This window comes from Bombina bombina, chromosome 11 (assembly GCF_027579735.1).
Source record: "Bombina bombina isolate aBomBom1 chromosome 11, aBomBom1.pri, whole genome shotgun sequence".
Classification (NCBI taxonomy): Eukaryota; Metazoa; Chordata; class Amphibia; order Anura; family Bombinatoridae; genus Bombina; species Bombina bombina.
This window is the reverse complement of record NC_069509.1, coordinates 55,531,108-55,552,627: the sequence shown is the minus strand read 5'-3', so window position 1 is coordinate 55,552,627 and position 21,520 is coordinate 55,531,108. Positions and strand designations below refer to the sequence as shown.

General features: G+C 37.1%; 1 protein-coding gene across 1 annotated transcript in view; it reads right to left on the bottom strand.

Annotated features, from left to right (window-relative positions):
- Nucleotides 1–8,711: 8,711 nt before the first annotated feature.
- LOC128641839 (uncharacterized) overlaps nt 8,712–21,520 on the bottom strand; it is a 93,636-nt gene continuing 80,827 nt past the window's right edge. The window contains exons 3-4 of the mRNA XM_053694397.1: nt 17,215–17,288; nt 8,712–9,367 (exon numbers count right to left, since the gene is read on the bottom strand). Of these exons, the coding sequence (XP_053550372.1) occupies nt 9,012–9,367; nt 17,215–17,288 (430 nt within the window). The 3' untranslated portion in view covers nt 8,712–9,011. The remainder of the gene's footprint in view (nt 9,368–17,214; nt 17,289–21,520) is intronic.

Sequence of the window (21,520 nt, the reverse complement as noted above, 5' to 3'; positions counted from 1 at the left end):
GAGTCTCTATCCACACACACTTTACAAGACACATGGAAAACAGTATATGGCGATACTTCAGACATAACCTACTACTCAGTCGCACATTACTGCTATGCTAAGATTATATATACACTAGTCAGATTCTCCAACCTATTCTTCAGTCAGCCAACATACACACATGCATGTGGTCAGACCACTCTATTTCCCAAATCCACCTGGGAGACATTGGAGATCCAAAGAGAGAGAAAAGCTGGACTTATGACCCCTTGTGCTTGAAAGACCCAACCACTAAAGATAACTTACTTAAAAACTTGAAAGAATATTGGCAAATTAATATAGACAACACAACAAATCCTTTGGGCATATGGGTCACTCACAAACCAGTCATCAGAGGCCTACTAATCAAAGAAAAGATTCTCTATAGGAAAAAAATGAACACACACATGGCACAACTATATACTGAAATAGAGACCCTAGAAAAAGAACACAAACTAACTGAATCGAAAATTACCCTTTCTACACTTCAGAGGAAAAGACAGATCCTATCTGCAAATATAAATGAACAATCTCTTAAGACTGCCCACAGATCAAAAACTAACTATTGCTTATATGCGAATAAACCTGATGTTTAGCCAAAAAAATAAGAGATAGTTACCAGGCTTTGTCTATCCCACATTTACAAAAAGCAGACGGGAATCTCACTTGCCATCCCCAGGAAATTGTAGACACATTCACACAATACTATAGTAACCTCTATGACGGTAATAAGGTACCACATAACAAACACACTCACACTTTGCTCCAGTCCTTTGTCAGCAAAGCAAGCTTAAACTCCATAACAAAGGAAACCATGTAAAATGGAATGCCCCAATAATACATGAGGTGATAGTATCGGCTATAAAAGACCTAAAGCCAGGAAAAGCCCCAGGCCCTGATGGATTCCCAAGCGAATATTATAAAGCCTCAGTTCTGATACCACATCTAGCTAAATTCGCTAACCACCTTATGGAAGGTAGAGACATTCCTATTGATCTACTCTAAGCCAAAATTATAGTGATCCCAAAGCCAGGGAAAATCCCCAAGTTTTGTTCTAACTACAGACCCATCTCCCTCATTAACCAAGACACTAAGGCCTAGATTTGGAGTTTGGCGGTAGCCGTGAAAACCAGCGTTAGAGGCTCCTAACGCTGGTTTTAGGCTACCTCCGGTATTTGGAGTCACTCAAAAGAGGGTCTAACTCTCACTTTTCAGCCGCGACTTTTCCATACCGCAGATCCCCTTACGTCAATTGCGTATCCTATCTTTTCAATGGGATTTTTCTAACTCCGGTATTTAGAGTCGTGTCTGAAGTGAGCGTTAGAATTCTAACGACAAAACTCCAGCCGCAGAAAAAAGTCAGTAGTTAAGAGCTTTCTGGGCTAACGCGGTTCATAAAGCTCTTAACTACTGTACTCTAAAGTACACTAACACCTATAAACTACCTATGTACCCCTAAACCGAGGTCCCCCCACATCGCCGCCACTCGATTAAATTTTTTTAACCCCTAATCTGCCGACCGCCACCTACGTTATACTTATGTACCCCTAATCTGCTGCCCCTAACACCGCCGACCCCTATTATATTTATTAACCCCTAACCTGCCCCCCACAACGTCGCCGCCAGCTACCTACAATAATTAACCCCAAATCTGCCGACCGCACAGCGCCGCCACCTACATTATCCCTATGTACCCCTAATCTGCTGCCCCTAACACCGCCGACCCCTATATTATATTTATTAACCCCTAATCTGCCCCCCACAACGTCGCCTCCACCTGCCTACACTTATCTAACGAAATTAATTAACTCTTATTAAATAAATTATTCCTATTTAAAGCTAAATACTTACCTGTAAAATAAACCCTAATATAGCTACAATATAAATTATAATTATATTGTAGCTATTTTAGGATTAATATTTATTTTACAGGCAACTTTGTATTTATTTTAAACAGGTACAATAGCTATTAAATAGTTAAGAACTATTTAATAGTTACCTAGTTAAAATAATTACAAATTACCTGTAAAATAAATCCTAACCTAAGTTACAATTAAACCTAACACTACACTATCAATAAATAAATTAAATACAATTCCTACAAATAACTACAATGAAATAAACTAACTAAAGTACAAAAAATAAAAAAGAACTAAGTTACAAAAAATAAAAAAATATTTACAAACATAAGAAAAATATTACAACAATTTTAAACTAATTACACCTACTCTAAGCCCCCTAATAAAATAACAAAGCCCCCCAAAATAAAAAAAATGCCCTACCCTATTCTAAATTACTAAAGTTCAAAGCTCTTTTACCTTACCAGCCCTGAACAGGGCCCTTTGCGGGGCATGCCCCAAGAAGTTCAGCTCTTTTGCCTGTAAAAAAAAAACATACAATACCCCCCCCCAACATTACAACCCACCACCCACATACCCCTAATCTAACCCATTGGATCAGCCAATCGGATTGAACTTGATTCTGATTGGCTGATTCCATCAGCCAATCAGAATATTCCTACCTTAATTCTGATTGGCTGATAGAATCCTATCAGCCAATCGGAATTCGAGGGACGCCATCTTGGATGACGTAATTTAAAGGAACCGTCATTCGTCGGCCAGGATGGATGTTCCGCGTGGAGGTCTTCAGGATCCTGCCGCTCCGCTCCGGATGGATGACGATAGAAGATCCCGCTTGGATGAAGACTTCAATCGGATGGAAGACCTCTTCTGCCCCGCTTGGATGAAGACTTCAGCCGGATCATGGACCTCTTCAGCTCCCGCTTGGATGATTACTTCAGCCGGATCATGGACCTCTTCAGCCCCCGCTTGGGCTTGGATCAGGACATCGGAGGAGCTCTTCTGGACCGATCGGTGAACCTGGTATGGTGAAGATAAGGTAGGAAGATCTTCAGGGCTTAGTGTTAGGTTTATTTAAGGGGTGTTTGGGTTAGATTAGGGGTATAGGTGGTGGGTTGTAATGTTGGGGGGGGGTATTGTATGTTTTTTTTTACAGGCAAAAGAGCTGAACTTCTTGGGGCATGCCCCGCAAAGGGCCCTGTTCAGGGCTGGTAAGGTAAAAGAGCTTTGAACTTTAGTAATTTAGAATAGGGTAGGGCATTTTTTTATTTTGGGGGGCTTTGTTATTTTATTAGGGGGCTTAGAGTAGGTGTAATTAGTTTAAAATTGTTGTAATATTTTTCTTATGTTTGTAAATATTTTTTTATTTTTTGTAACTTAGTTCTTTTTTATTTTTTTGTACTTTAGTTAGTTTATTTCATTGTAGTTATTTGTAGGAATTGTATTTAATGTATTTATTGATAGTGTAGTGTTAGGTTTAATTGTAGGTAATTGTAGGTATTTTATTTAATTAATTTAATGATAGTATAGTGTTAGGTTTAATTGTAACTTAGGTTAGGATTTATTTTACAGGTAATTTTGTAATTATTTTAACTAGGTAACTATTAAATAGTTCTTAACTATTTAATAGCTATTGTACCTGGTTAAAATAATTACAAAGTTGCCTGTAAAATAAATATTAATCCTAAAATAGCTACAATGTAATTATAATTTATATTGTAGCTATATTAGGATTTATTTTACAGGTAAGTATTTAGCTTTAAATAGGAATAATTTATTTAATAAGAGTTAATTAATTTCGTTAGATTAAAATTATATTTAACTTAGGGGGGTGTTAGTGTTAGGGTTAGACTTAGCTTTAGGGGTTAATACATTTATTAGAATAGCGGTGAGCTCCGGTCGGCAGATTAGGGGTTAATAATTGAAGTTAGGTGTCGGCGATGTTAGGGAGGGCAGATTAGGGGTTAATACTATTTATTATAGAGTTAGTGAGGCGGATTAGGGGTTAATAACTTTATTATAGTAGCGCTCAGGTCCGCTCGGCAGATTAGGGGTTAATAAGTGTAGACAAGTGGAGGCGACGTTGTGGGGGGCAGATTAGGGGTTAAAAAATATAATATAGGGGTTGGCGGTGTTAGGGGCAGCAGATTAGGGGTACATAAGGATAATGTAAGTAGCGGCGGTTTACGGAGCGGCAGATTAGGGGTTAAAAATAATATGCAGGGGTCAGCGATAGCGGGGGCGGCAGAATAGGGGTTAATAAGTGTAAGGTTAGGGGTGTTTAGACTCGGGGTACATGTTAGGGTGTTAGGTGCAGACGTAGGAAGTGTTTCCCCATAGCAAACAATGGGGCTGCGTTAGGAGCTGAACGCGGCTTTTTTGCAGGTGTTAGGTTTTTTTTCAGCTCAAACAGCCCCATTGTTTTCTATGGGGGAATCGTGCACGAGCACGTTTTTGAGGCTGGCCGCTTGCGTAAGCAACTCTGGTATCGAGAGTTGAAGTTGCGTTAAATATGCTCTACGCTCCTTTTTTGGAGCCTAACGCTGACATTATATGGACTCTCAATACCAGAGTTATTTTTATGGTGCGGCCAGAAAAAAGCCAGCGTTAGCTTTTCGGGTCCTTACCGACAAAACTCTAAATCTAGCCGTAAAATAGTAACTAAGATCCTAGCTAACTGCCTCAAACACATTCTACCATCCATAATACATCTAGATCAAGTGGAATTCATTAAAGACAGGGAAGCCCCAGATAATATACGAAAGATGATATCTGTGATTGACTACTTAAGCAACAACAAGATCCCTTCTCTGCATCTATCCTTAGATGCAGAGAAGACGTTCGATAGGGTAGACTGGACATATATGACCATTTTTTTTTAAAAAAATGGGCTTTGAGAGACCATTTATGTCGGCCATTAAGAGTCTATATTTCACACCCACAGCACAAATTAGAGCTATTGGTCACCAATCCAAACAACTCAATATTCTCAATGGCACCAGGCAGGGATGACCACTTTCCCCCCTCCTCTTCACCATATGCATAGAACCCCTAGCAGCAAGTATCTGAAATTACCCAGACATTTATGGACTAAAAATCGGAACTAACCACCACAAAATAACCCTGTTTGCCGATGACCTATTACTAACATTATCAAAACCATTAATATCCCTAATCCCTATTCTATACACCATCTTACAACAATTCTCTGAAATATCAGGATATAAATTAAATCTGGACAAATGTGAAGCCCTCTCCATAGCTCTACTGAAACATACAATCAAAACTATTAAAACAAACTTTACCTTCAAGTGGACCAGAGATTAAATAAAATATCTGGGGTTCAAATTGACAACCCATTCTAAAAAACTATACAAAGCCAACTACACACCACTATATAGATCAATTCGGGCAGATCTGAACAAATGGAAACAATATAACTTTTCATGGTTTGGCAGACTATTCTCTATTAGGATGACGACTGTCCCAAGAATCTTATATTTATTTAGAACCCTCACAATCAAAATCAACAAATAAGAGTTGCTAACTCTCCAATCAGATATACAACGATATCTCAGTGATAATAAACATGCAAGAATCCCACACCTGACTCTCACACAACAGATAACTGGGGAAGTAGGGGCCCCCAATCTATCAGATTATTACCTGCCTTCCAGACTGGCCCAAAACTCTATCTTAAGTAGAAGACAAAGTGATATACTATGGCCCAAATTAGAATCAGACATAAGTGGGCTTGAGACGCCGGAAGATATAGTTTGGGACAAAGATAAAAGTAAAAGCGAAAGTCAGTACCAGAACCTGACCACAAAAAGTCCACACAACATTGGTCACTCCCTCTAAGAGATGAACAGTTATTACCCACATATACCCTGATTAAACCTGTTAAATATCGGATTCACAGAGACTACAGGCAACATATTGACAAATGGGAAAACAAAGGCCTTTATAGGGTAATGGATTTTATAAACAACAAAGCGCTATTAACATTTAACCAACTTCAACAAAAAAATAGACCCCCTCCATCTACACTGGTTTCTCTACCTACAAATCACCTCAGCCCTACGGGAATATATCCTAAAAAACGACACACCCAAACCGACCTGGAACAACTAAGCAGTACTTTATAACATCGCTTTTTTTTATACCAGAGAGTGGAGAGACAGCCACTCAGATAGGAGGGGACGGCAATAGCGCTCAGAAAGACATAACAAAGAGCTAACACCCAAGAACCAGAATTAAACCCTATCAACTAGTAGACAGAGAGAGACTAATAGCTATAACAAAGAGATGTACAGGACTTAATGTCCTTTTTTTCTCTTCTTTTTGTATTATTTAACTCATTTAAGTAATTTTCCTTCTTTATGATTAGTTAAGTTTGTATTGCAGTTTGTAAAATTATAGCCACATTCAACATTTCTCAATGATATATGTAATAGACCGTAGTAATTTACTGTAGTCCTCCTACAACACTTGTACTTCATCACAAGCCCAAGATCTCAATTACGTCCATCAACAAAGAGGAAACAGAGCTCCTCAAGGAGATTTGAGGACAATTGAAAGGAACCTGCTCATTGTAGGAACAACCTCTGCTGCTACAGAGACCTGTGAACCACATTATCTAAAGGTCGATAAAGATATACTAATTAATATGTCTAGTACTTATTATGTCAAAGCTGTATTTGTACGAGATATGTGAAGTGTGCTTAATAAAAACCAATTTCAACCAAAGTGTAAAGTAATATAAAATACAAAGCACAAGGTATAAGTGTAACAAAACTCTCGAATCATGCATTGCTATATTACACTGGGCTTGTCTCTTCTTCACATACAGAAATGCAGAGAACACCCCTGCAAGAATCTTGTGAAAAAATGACGCAGTGCTGTGAAGATCATATAAGATCATCTCATTGAGTGGAGAACTTTATAGGGAGGTGTAACGGAAGCTTCCGTTACTTTTGTACTTGGAGAGGACATGCAAGCCAGCCTCCTTCCACTGACTATGGACCCAGGAACTTGAGGGTATTCTATGTTTGGGAGGTGGGTGCCCAGGGTACATTTGGAGTACTTTTTACCCGTGGATTCAGGTTTACCCATTTTCCATCAATTCCCAGAGACTCTGAGGACTGAGGGAACTGATACAGAGTTGGGATTCCTGTGTTTTGTTGGAGTATAAGGTGACAGCCCAATTCAGTATTGCCTGCTCCAACCCCCCCCCCCTAGACTCAGAATGTTTGAACTTATAGTCTAGATGTGAGACACAGAGCAGGAGATTACACACAGCACAGACATCCAATGCTGAGACCTCCTGCTGTTATGTGTCTGTATATCTAGTCTAGGTGTGAAGTTTCTTTCTGTTATTGTGTGAGTCATCCATTGCCCTTTTGTAAGTCATGATGTGATTAGAATCTTGTTTAACTAACCATTGTCTGATGTTGTCTCATTGTATAATATTTGTATATAACTACCCCCTTTTTGTTGGAAATGTATAAAAGCTGTGTTTCCTGTGCAATAAAGCAGTTCCTATTTTGACCCTCAAGCATTCAGTTTTGGCTAATGTCTTGGGGTAAGCTATAACAACTTGCAGCGGCCGTTATTCTAATAGCGGAAGGTATCCAGTGGAGGTTTATGGGTTGGCGGTTTGTGGAAGGAAGCTGATTTTAGCGGGTATACCCAGTCTGGGGTACCGAGACCCGCTACAGGAGGTATCTCTAATCTCTCTGGCACTTTCAGGTTCCAACCTTTTTTCTCTTATAGTATTCAATAAGTTCAGCCCCTGTGAAGTCTGCATTGTAATTTTTTCTCCAAGCTGGAGAGAGAATCTTTGATTATCATACCCTATGTGTGATGCATTTAGAAATGTGTTAGGAAATATTATTGCGGTATAAAGAAATTATTATAATTTGCAATATGAATATTTGAATAATTTACACTATAGTAAACTTAAGTAAATGTATTATTCTGATGAGAGAAAAAAACTGTCATATCGGTTTCTAGGGGCCTTTACAAACAGATATGCAGTTATATATAATGGAGAACGTAGAAAACAAATGAATATCTATATATATAGCAGTAATATTCATGTGTAAGGATGACTGTGTAACGTTATTGAAAAAAAAAAAAAACAATGTATATTTGAAAGGAAATATATACTTAGAATATGAGATGCTGTAGGTTAGAGAAGCTTTATGTTGACCATCACCTCAGTCTGGAATTCTCCCCTTTAAAACTGGTTTCCCACTGGTCCTTCCCAGTTGATCATCTCCCAATGTATTGTGTGGTAACTCTCTTACGGAGAAATCTATATGCAAATGCTAGTACAACCTTTAACAAGTGTATTTTAAACGATTAATTAAAATACTTAATTTTAATAATAAAGAGAAACAAGATATTTTTTGAATAACCATTTAATATCTATAATGCAAGACAGCACATTTTTCCATTTGAAAAATAAACCCCAAAATAATGATAAATTCTCTATTGTTTTAACTAATATTCTGCATGGGTGGATAGGATTGATCACTCCCTTTATATTCCCAGAAAAAAATCTTCTACCATGGGTTTTTAACTAGGACATTTGACAGGTAAACAAAAATTATAACTTTTGAACAACAACCATCATGGACTCCCATTATCCCATGAGAAAAACAACTGGTCTAAAATGTAGATTCAGAATTCAAAAATAATTATGAATTACATATTATATAATCACCAACTTCAAGTAGGATAACATGATATATAATGACCATCTGTATGTGAAGCTTCCATGGATATATAAGTGTCTCTAGGGATGTGCATTCGGGGTGTTTACATTATAAAACGAATGCCAAATATGGCTGCCGCCAGCAGCATTCAGCTTGTGAAAGTGCAACTACGAAGATCTGTGCAAATCCAGACTTTCACAAGAAGAAATCTAGCTCTGAAAAAAGAGCTGAACACCCGAAAGCAAATCCCTAGCGTCTCCTTTATAAGACGGTAAGTTATATCACTGGTCACAGTATATGGAACTAAAGACTATTCACTTGACCAAAATAAAAAAGGGGATGATAAAATCTAATTAGGAGCCATTGAGTCTGGTTTTGAGGCTAATCACAGAGACTTCTGAACTCTGGTAACTTAACCGTTTTCAGTGTCTTCATCTCGGTGACTACAGTGGTGTTTTTGCCCCTTCATCTGTTTTCTCACTCTCTCTCTCTCTAATTCTAACTCCATCCTCATTTGTTCCTTAACTTGCCTCTTGTATTCCGTCATCTTACCTAGCCTCTGTCTTTTTCGTAGGCCTCTGTCAGCCTCGTTAATACACACAGTCAGAAAGTTCATGATTTCAGCGTCGGTTTCGGGGGTTCGCTCAGGTTTCTCTGTGCTGAAATTCTGAAGGGAACAAACATGGCTCACTCCAAGCAATGAAAACGTATTGCTGATCTTGTCCAAACTTTCACCCGCCTCCATGATCAGAACAATAGGGAAAATACCTACAAGAAAAACCAAAGAGCATTTCAGGCCAATAAAAGCAGAAACATTTTATAAAACTATTTATAACCCAACTTACACAAACATTATGTTATCATGTAACTAGCTAGTTAACTAGAGTGGATGTCGATTTAGGAGGCGGCAAATACTTTTTTCACAGCCTGCAGTAAAGTCTGTGTTTTTTTATTCAGGTGAATGGTGTTCAAGAAGCTCATGAGAGTTAAAGGGACGTGAAACCCAACATTTTTTCTTTCATGAATCAGATAGATATAACAATTTTAAACAACTTTCCAATTAAACTTCTATTATCTAATTCATTTCTTCTCTTGGTATCCTTTGTTGAATGAGGATAGTGCAGTAATGTACTACTGGTAGATAGCTGAAAGCCAATCACAAGAGGCATATATGTGCAGCCACCAATCAGCATCTTCTGTGCCTTCCTAGGTATTCTATCCAACAAACGATACTAAGAGACATGAAACAAAATTAAATCATTAAATTGGAAAGTTATTTAAAATTGCATCCTCTGTCGGAATAAAAGAACACAATTTTAAGTTTAATATCCCTTTAAGGTAAGTAGCCCTGCTTAAAAAGCAAAGATATTATACTCTATTATGGACAAATGACAGTGAATACAGTGAGTGGGAGAAATTATGTGAGTTAGCCATTTGTGGGAGTGTGTATGAGAGTCAGAGTGTGTGTAGGAAAGTTTGTCTATAAGTTATTACCTTTACAACATTTTCAATTGTGACTGCACTATAAAATGTGCACAATTCTAGTCACTTTGCACACAAATGTTTAGCTGTGCAATTTTTGGCCCAGTGCTCAAAAAAATAAAAAAATTAGAAGGTACATTACTGGCAGCGTATTTTCCCTATATTTGTTTCTTCAAATAATTGTCAAAAAATATGATGCAGATTAAAGCAAACCTGGTTAAAAATATATGTGAGTGCATCTTTTTGAATACAAAGGCCTAAATCCCTAATTAAAAAACTAATAGATTTACGCCCGACTATTGACAATGATCTTAAAAGGACATTAACTGCTGTGCAAGTCTCCAAAAGAATAGTAACTGCTCCACTGTGTTATTGCATTTTATCCAGTTCCTGCAGATCTTTTCAAATCCGTTTTCCTGTTTTAATAGCTTAAAGTGCCATAATATAGGTTGAGATCTGTTCATATACTAAAAGTGCTAATTAATTAAAAATAGTTTGCATAAAAACATTGTTTAAAAAATTGCTGGCAAGTATTTTAAAATAATTTGCAAAAATACTAAAATAGCCATGCTGTCTGGAGCAGTCTACTACACCCCCCTTATCAGTGTTTAGAGCACAGGCATTGTATTTCAAGTGAGTTCACAGCTTCTAGGCAGCTCCAGCAGATAATCCCTGTTCACTTTTGCATTCTACCAAAACAACAATAGACATAGATACAGCCATAGAAGGAAATGTGTGGGGGGAGTTAGAGCTTTACAATTCGGAAACTTAAAAGAAAGGGTTAATGACGAGGCACTGCAATATAAAGTTGCAGGTAAAGTAATTAAAGTACATGTTATTATATTTTGTCTCTATCCAACTTGTTTTATGTCCCTTTAAAGGTGCCAGATACCAAAGCTCCACCAGTCTTTGTACTGGAGCCGCCATCTTGAAGCTAAAGTATTCTCACAGCCTGTGACAGAAGCTGTGCGCACTCACATATCAGTAATATTGCCCACTTTTTTTACAGCTGTTTCATTTGTTTGGAGTTAGTGTGCATGATACATTGTGTGACCTTTACATTTCTTACATAGTTTTACAGTTACACAAAATATATTTTAAAAAAGGCACTCAACTTTAATATACAGCAATGCAGCAGCTGCAAAATGTAAAGCTTCTCTGTATCATGCACCCTAACCTTAAGCCCTTTATACAACCTCATTCATATGTAAATGCACACTGCTTTTGTCACAGGCTCTGAGAATTACTTAAGCTCCAAGATAGCAGTGCCCAGTATGAAGAGACGGAGCTTCAGTATCTGGCACCTTTAAAGGGACAGTTTACTCAAAAATGCTCTCCCCTTTAATTTGTTCCCAATGATTCACTTTACCTGCTGGAGTGTATTAAAATGTTTACAAGTATTTCCATTAGCCTTATATTGGCATTTGAAATAGTATATTTAGCCTGTGATATCTCCCCACCCATCCTGAAAGTTTTTGGCCTCAAGCACAGCCAGTAGAAGAAATTACACTCCCAGTGGGGTATAGAAGAGATAAGGTAATAAAATGTTAATTTTACATTGTTCTCTCCAAGTATTGGTGATTCGTTTATGGACAGATATAAGATAAAGAAGCAGGTATATGTATACAATGTGATAAAGTAATACAAAATCTGATTAAACCTACAAGCTTAAAGGACCAGTCAACACAGTAGATTTGCATAATCAACAAATACAAGATAACAAGAAAATGCAATAGCACTTAGTCTGAACCTCAAATGAGTAGTAGATTTTTTTTCTGACAATTTTAAAAGTTATGTCTTTTTCCACTCCCCCTGTACCATGTGACAGCCATCAGCCAATCACAAATGCATACACGTACCATGTGACAGCAATCAGCCATTCACAAATGCAAACACACTTATTCTTGCACATGCTGAGTCAATAGAATGCCAGCTCAATCCTATTGGCTGATTGGATCAGCCAATAGGATTGAAGCTCAATCCTATTGGCTGATTGCATCAGCTAATAGGATTTTTTCACCTTTAATTCCGATTGGCTGATAGAATTCTATCAGCCAATCGGAATTCAAGGGACGCCATCTTGAATGACGTCACTTAAAGGAACCTTCATTCTGGAAGAAGACTTGGATGGAAGAGGATGCTCCGCGCCGGATGTCTTGAACATGGACCTGCTATGCGCCGGATGGATGAAGATAGAAGATGCCATCTGGATGAAGACTTCTGCCCGTCTGGAGGACTACTTCTGCCGGCTTGGATGAAGACTTCTCCCGGCTTCGTTGAGGACTTCTTGCCGCTTGGATGAAGACTTCTCCCGGCTTCGTTGAGGATGGATGTCCGGTCTTCAAAACTGTAAGTGGATCTTCGGGGGTTAGTGTTAGGTTTTTTTAAGGGTTTATTGGGTGGGTTTTATTTTTAGATTAGTGTTTGGGCAATTGAAAAAGAGCTAAATGTGTTGGTGGGTTTTATTGTTGCGGGGTTGTTTGTATTTTTTTTACAGGTAAAAGAGCTGATTTCTTTGGGGCAATGCCCCGCAAAAGGCTCTTTTAAGGGCTATTGGTAGTTTAGGATAGGTTTTTTTTATTTTGGGGGGGCTTTTTTATTTTGATAGGGCTATTAGATTAGGTGTAATTAGTTTAAATATCTGATAATGTCTTTTTTTATTTTGTGTAATTTAGTGGGGTTTTTTTTTGTAATTTAGGTAATTGTATTTAATTTAGGTAATTTATTTAATTGTAGTGTAAGGTTAGGTGTTAGTGTAACTCAGGTTAGGTTTTATTTTACAGGTACATTTGTATTTATTTTAGCTAGGTAGTTAGTAAATAGTTAATAATTATTTACTAACTATTCTACCTAGTTAAAATAAATACAAACTTGCTTGTGAAATAAAAATAAACCCTAAGCTAGCTACAATATAACTAATAGTTACATTGTATCTAGGTTAGGGTTTAGGGTTAGACTTAGGTTTAGGGGTTAATAAATTTAGGATAGTGGCGGCGACGTTGGGGCAGCAGATTAGGGGTTAATAAATGTAGGTAGGTGGCGGCGATGTTAGGGGCGGCAGATTAGGGGCTAATAATATTTAACTAGTGTTTGTGATGTGGGAGTGTGGCAGTTTAGGGGTTAATATGTTTATTATAGTGGTGGTGATGTCCGGAGCGGCAGATTAGGGGTTAATAAGTGTAAGTAGGTTGCGACGACATTGTGGGCGGCAGATTAGGAGTTAATAAATATAATATAGGTGTTGGCGATGTTGGGGGTAGCAGATTAGAGGTTAAGTATAATGTAGGTGTCGGCAATGTCGGGGGCGGCAGATTAGGGGTTAATAAGTGTAAGATTAGGGGTGTTTAGACTCGGGGTTTATGTTAGGGTGTTAGGTGTAAACATAAATTTAGTTTCCCCATAGGAATCAATGGGGCTGCGTTATGGAGCTTTACGCTGCTTTATTGCAGGTGTTAGACTTTTTTTTTCAGCCGGCTCTCCCCATTGAGGTCTATGGGGAAATCGTGCATAAGCACGTATAACCAGCTCACTGCAGCTTTCAGCAGCACTGGTATTGGAGTGTGGTATGGAGCACAATTTTGCTCTACGCTCACTTCTTGCCTGTTAACGCCGGGTTTTTGTAAACCTGTAATACCAGCGCTGTAGGGAAGTGAGCGGTGACAATAACATGCAAGTTAGCACCGCACCCCTCATAACGCAAAACTCGTAATCTAGCCGTTACATCTTTGCATGAAAACCACATAAATGTTTAAGGTATAAAAATGAATAGAAAAATTGAGATATATATATATATATATATATATATATACAAACAATCGAACCAAACAAAAATCAGTCCTCTCTCATAGATGTGTGCTAAACCAGCAGACGTAATGTTATACGCACAAGTCTTGGTGCTATGTATAAAAAAATTGATGTCAGTCACTATGCAAAGTTCCAATAGTATAGATAGCCCCCTTCGGTGTGATAATAATAAAGCGCAGAAGACAGGTAAACATACCCCTAAGTTTGTTCTTGACAGAATCCGCAAATGCTTAAGAAAAAAAGCAAACAGTCGTACTGTACCTCTCCGTCTTCAGCAGATGATGCTGCAAGAAAGCTCAGCTCTCTGTGTAGTAGAGCAGGGATCGATGTCCGTCGGAGGCTGTATGTGTCAGAGCGGATGATGCCGCGTCAGGCTCCTCCTATGTGACATCAGAGAGGGAAGCGGACTCTTAGAGAATACTCACTACCGTGAAGGGGGCTCCTGTATGGAACACTGCTGGTAGCAGAGTGCAAAACTACGAAACGATTCCAATCCTCCGGGCTTGCCCAGCCACAAATGCAGATACAAAAAAGAACAACAAGGAGGTGCAGGAATCTTAAAGCAAGTGAATTTATTCAAGCTTGATGTGTGGAGCACAAAACCAGTGTACAAGGCTTAGAAGCTACGGATCTGACGCGTTTCGCGCATGCTCAGTGCGCTTCATCCGAGATCTCTGATGAAGCGCACTGAGCATGCGCGAAACGTGTCACCTCCTTGTTGTTCTTTTTTGTATCTATATATATATATATATATATATATATATATATATATACTATAATTATATATATATATATATATATATATATATATACACACACACATACATACACACACACATATATATATATATATACATATACATACATACACAAAATTGCTATTTTATGCTACAGGTACATGTAATTATTCTTCCTGGGTGCACTGGTCCAGTCTGTGAGTGTGGTCCATTCCTGTGTTTTGTATATACATAGGGGAGGTTACAAAAGCCTATGTCACCCTGGGAGGTTCCCAGTTGTTTTTTTTAGAAGTATGCATTGTGTGGGTGCTGGTTTAGGGTCCCAGGAAGGGGGAGACCTTGTTGTGGTCCTGGGCTTGATCCTTTGGCGCCAAATGTAACTGACTTCCCCCAGTTTTGCTTTTAAACATTACTGTGAATCTGCTGGCGAGGTTTTCTGTGTGTTGAGTTGATAATGTTTGTAATGCTTCCCTGCAGGTTTGTCACCCAGGCTGCTCTGGGGTCAGCTGCCTGTGTTGCTGGGAACTTTGTAGCTGTCTGTCAGTGTTCAGGGCTGTGGAGTTTAGAGTGGCTTAGGATGTGATTGTGTACACAGTCCAGTATGTGAGTGTGGTCCATTCCTGTGTTTTATATACACATATACACATATACAGTATATATATAATATAATTGAAACTAACAGGTGTGTGATAAATGCAATTCCAAAGTTGGGTGTTACTGCTAAAAAAACAACCTAGGTAAAAAGTGTTAAGAAAAGGAATAGTGCTAAAAAAGCTATCGCACTGACATGGACAAATATTTTATCTATAAAATATAGCATAAACAATGTTATAATACAGTACAATAATAATATATTAAAATCTCAAATGAGACCACCGGTGGATTTCTAAAAATATATATTGGCATAGAATATGAAAAATGTCGATAAGGCTTATAAATGGCTGATTTAAAAAACAGGCATTGAATAATATTCAAAATGCAAAGTCCGTACAAAATCAGAATCTTCAACATTGAACTGGAAATTTATATCACATAAAGAAGCCGACAACAAACAAGTTTCAAATCTCACACCGGAAAATCTCTACCCTGATTGGCTCTCACACCACACGTGACCGCAAGGCAGAAGTAATCTACATCGTGGAGCTACAACGGCGTACAAACAGACGGACCAAGTAATACCAGTGCGATTTGTGCAGCCACATACCGAAGGAAGCTACAAAGTGGTGAAGTATACTTGGTATCAAGTTCTGTTTGTTGTCTTCATGTGAAGGCTCTGTTGTCTAAACTTCTATAAGTGTCTTTTTACGGACTGAAATTCTGCCCATATTAACCGCAATCCTCCACTTCTAAAGGACACTTTACTATCACGCTGTTACCGACCCTTTAGATCACTGTCCGATTATATCTGCAGATTCTGATTTTGTACGGACTTTGCATTTTGAATATTATTCAATGCCTGTTTTTTAAATCAGCCATTTATAAGCCTTATCGACATTTTTCATATTATATGCCAATATATATTTTTAGAAATCCACCGGTGGTCTCATTTGAGATTTTAATATATTATTATTGTACTGTATTATAACATTGTTTATGCTATATTTTATAGATAAAATATTTGTCCATGTGAGTGCGAAACGTTACTGGCAATAAAGTCACTTTGGTGGATTTAAAAGACCTATGAGTGCGGTCTCTAACTTTGTTGTATATATATATATATATATATATACACACACACACACAATATATATATATATATATATATATATATATATATATATATATATATACACACACACACACACAATATATATATATATATATATATATATATATATATATATATATATAAACACACACACACAATAATTTTGCTCTTTTTATGCTACAGGTATATGTAATTATTGTTGCTGGGTGCACCGGTGAAGAATCAGTGTCATAAAACACAGGCAGGTATTTTCTCACTGTGTGCTGCTATATTTGTGCAATTAAAGGGATAGTCTAGTCAAAATTAATGTTTCATGATTCAGGTAGAGCATGCAATTTTAAGCAACTTTCTAATTTACTCCTATTATCATTTTTTCTTCGTTCTCTTGGTATCTTTATTTGAATGTGAGCTTAGAAGCCTCAGCACCTGGGTAGCACTTGCTGATTGGGTGGCTACATTTAGACACTAATCAGAAATTGCTACCCAGGTTCTGAAACAAAAATGGGACGGCTTCTATGCTTACATTATTGCTTTTCAAATCAAGATACTAAGAGAATGAAGAAAATTTGATAATAGGAGTAAATTAGAAAGTTGCTTAAAAATGCATGCTCTATCCGAATCATGAAAGTTTAATTTTAACTTTCCTATCCCTTTAATGCTCCATTCCTTTTTAATCCTTTGTCATTATTTTAAATAGACAAACTCTAAATACACTGACAATAGAAAAAACAAGACATAAATAGAAAGACAAAATACTATAGAAAGACAGAGACAAGCAGGTAGATCAACTGTAACTAGAGTGATATGATACTGTATGGACTTTTAATAAAATACAATCTTTTCCTAGTTACTCATATTTGTAGTTTCTTATATAATGATCTTACTTGTGACATCAAAGGCCCTCGATATAAACTTCCTCATATTGTTGGAATGTTCTTCAGACATATTAGTCGTTCCTCTGTAAAAGAAAGTAAATCATTCAGATCACCAGTATCTGCTTAAATCTAGTAAGTGCCATTTTTCAGGGGGCAAATAAAAAAATAAAATCATCCCTTATTACTTGTTACCTTACAAGTGGTTTTCACTTAAGCGTTAAACCCACCCATTCATGAGCTATCTGAGCTCCCTAAAACATTCCCGTAATTAAATAAAGACACAACAAGAGGAGCTGGCGAGAAAGTCAACACGGGACGCATTTATTAAGTACAAAATGCTGAAAAGCATGCTAACTTTGTTTCTTAAACAAAACAGGGAGCGGCGCAAGAGGTCCAGATACTAATCTACAAGTAGGACCCAAGTGAAGCAAGGACAGGGACCTGCATGTGAGCGATTTTTGCAGGACCCCAGCCGGGCCCCGCCCATCAAAAATTGGAAACCGACAGTCACCAGGAAACGAGGGCCAGCAGGCCGGCGGGGAGAGGCACAGCAGGCTCTGAACTGCTGCATCCTGCCCCTCCCATTAGCTCGACCCCTGCACCAATAGGCTATGGCAAACATTTGCAGAACCCTGACCCCGCCTGCCAGGGTGCTCTTTATAAAGTTATGTTTCATGCCCTGACCTATTAGGGGTCCAAGTAATGCCAGCAGTACCACAAGACATTTACCCGGAAGGGCAAAAAATAAAGTCTATGGGCTTACTCTGAGCTAGCTCAAATGTGCATGCCCCTGCCATGACAACTACGGTAGCCAAAAGGACTCTGGGCTACCTCGGCACCACTTCCTTGAAATACAAAACCAACAATGGGGTGTGAGGGAAAAAAACAGCAGCAGGATCCAGGAGTTAAGAGGATTCCCTTACACAGCCTTATATAAGGTAAGGGAAAACGCCCCTTATAAGAAACAATGTTTCATTCCCTTACTCAGCTAACTCCTAGGTTGGGTTAACCCTTAAGGCACTTCAGGTAAGGGCTTTCATATGCATTCTGTTGCTTGCAAGCATAATCACATGTACTCTGCCTCTCTGAAACACATTCCTGTACAAACCAAAACTATTTTATTGTACTACGTCTGTGTATTCTAATACATGATTCTTATTGTTTCAAAATTAACTTTTTAAAGTCCTTAAGCACCCCTTCCCCCAATATTAAATTGTAGAACCGCCATTGCCCTAAGACGTGTTATCTTTTTAAAACACATTCACAAAAAGTTTGAACATCTTCTTTTTACCTACAATATTGCAAATGGGCGGTTATAAATTTTACAGTTTCTGTCCTGTCAAATTCCAGTTTAAGAAGATGTCATAAGTCCTTGTTTTTTTATGTAGATAACACGAAAACGTGCCTTTCAAATCAATAAAAGTACATTTAGAAAATATATTACAAGTGACAATATTGCTCAGTATGTCCAGCATGCCTCAGATACAAATGGAATCCATATTGTTTAGCAGTGATGAGGATGGACTTGGATTGCAATAGGTTCCTTCTGAACAACTGCGCAATCCCGTGTGAAAGGTCAGTTATGAAGACGCCTGTGTGGTTTTTAATTTTGTCCCTTTGTGGTCGCCAAAATGTGTTTTTTCATTTTATCTGGAGATATATATATATATATATATATATATATATATATAAAATATAAATGTATCTAGATTTTTAAATTTATACTAAATACAATTCTACGGTAAATTATCTGGAAACGACTAATCCATTACAACTAAGTTGTTAAATAAACACTGTAAAATGGTCTCCATTGTTTCCAAAGCATTTATTAGGAATCAATATATGTTAATAAGAGGAATATATTTAGAGATATATTTACAAATATATTTTACAGCAAAACAGTCCAAATAATTATTACAGGGCAACTAGCTACCACAACTAGTGATGGGTGAATGTTTCGCAACATGCGAAAAATGAAACAAATTTTAACACATTCGTTCATGCGAATCGAATTTCGAATGTTTACATAACATTCTAACATTCGATTTTCGCATGTTCGGTTTTGGATTTTACGATTACATTCGAAAATATTCGTTTCGAAAAATTCAAATTTTTCTAAATTGTATTTCTAATGCTTTCTTTAAATGTAATATTCGAATTATGCAATATTCTATATAGAAACATTCGAAATTATATATTTGTATCTATTATGTATCAATTTACTAGATTCCCTCCCTACCACATGAACTATTGAACTTCTGAATAGTATTTGTTAAATAGAATGTTAAATTCGAAATTTCGAATGTGGACATTCAATATAATTATAAACATTCAAATTCGAAAGTGACATTCGAAAACTGTAAATAGCAATCGATTATAGAATTTTTAAGAAAATTCGTTCTTATCAACATTCGGATTTATAATTTGAATTTCAGTAATAACATTCCTTCTAACATTCGAATTTGGAAATTTACACATTCGCCCATCCCTAACCACAACCCCAATTTGTGCAACACTGCTAAAATAATCACAGAATTTTATCAAAGGAATATACTTAGCCGAATTCTCCAATGTGTCCAACATCAGCCATCTTCAGCAAGAGAGGGAGAGAGAAGAGAGAGGAACTAGTTTGGTGTTCCATTTTTTATGCCCCAATTCAATAGGGAGTGGCTTATCATATGATGTCAAATGCTATATGAGAGTATTTTTAACACCTTGACAAGAAACAAAGCTGTATCTGGTAAAGGGTTTTAATAACAGCTAGGTGAATATTCCAGTGATAAAATGTCACCACAGCCTGTACTGACAGTGACAATCACAACTGTGAGAAACAAACATTAACAGAAAGTGATTGCTACATGCCATGTATAGCTGTCCTAATCTCACCTTTCCCGAAGCCCCTCATAGCTGTATAGGTTATCATGTACTCAAATATATAGATTAAATACTACAACCATGGTCTTAAGTAGACTGGCTCAAATAACCCTATCTCAGCCATAACATCAGCGACCCTAAGGAAGCCGTAAAGCTCACTCCCCCATTACTAATATCTGGGTGTGGTAGGGAGGGAAAGCTGGCTGATGACCCATGGAGATGAGGCCTGGAGTCTGCTGGAGTATCCTTTTAAAACGGTGAGTACAGACACACACTGCAACTCTTTTCTAGTCTTGTGCTTTTTACGCTACTCTTCTCTCTACCTTAGGCCTTAACCTGTAACCCCTTCAGGACAAATATATTCACAATTTTTGCACAAAGGATCAGAGCTTTTTTTGCTATTTTTGACAGGTTTATATAGTCAACCACGAATCTCTGCTTTAATATTTAATGCACCCATATATATTATATATTGCTTTTTAAAGGACAGATAGGGCTTTCTTATAAAAGCTATATATATATATATATATATATATATATATATATATATATATATATATATATATATATATATATACACACACACACATTATATATATATATAATTTATTATTTTGGCACTTTAAGGTCAACTTCCACAAGAGGTACATTATTGTTTCAAAACTACAATTTTTCAAAATTCAATATGCTGGCATTGAAAGTGTCTCAACTTATACACAACCGAAAATTGCTACACAAGAGTATATATTTTTAAAAAGATATAAAATCAGAGGTTTTACATTTGGGGGTTTTGACACATTTCATATGGTCATTTGATTAGCAAGATCTGCCAGAATATGGGGTTATATTTTTTTTTGTATTTTACACACAGGCTCACACAATATTGCATTTTAATTGTGAATATTGAACTCCTGGGGGGATATTTATCAAAGCATCAATCTCAGTGCATTCGCCAGCGTCAATACGCTCGCCAGACATCGCTGACACGGATCCACATACAATCCCCTTATTAATTTAAAAAAAACGTAAGAAACACACGCGTCAAGTCATCGATGTCGCGGTTATTCAGGTTTTTCCCAACTTTATTTATACCATTTCATTACTGTCCATGAACAAGCACATTTCTCTAAAGCTAATCTTTTATTTTTTATCTGTTAATGTCCAAGAAATAGATAGATGTATACCTCAACAAACAAATTCTCATAGAAAGTTACTTTTATATTTATTTGTTATATGATACTTTCACATAAATTAATGTGTATTTGTAAGTCATCATGATATGCTTTTATCTCATGTTTCTTTTTTATAAATGTTTATTAATGCTAGAATTTGTACATATATCTTTGCACATACTTGAATATATATATATATATATATATATGTGTGTGTGTGTGTGTTATGTCAGAAATCTTTTGCAAACATATTTACATGTCTCTAAGTT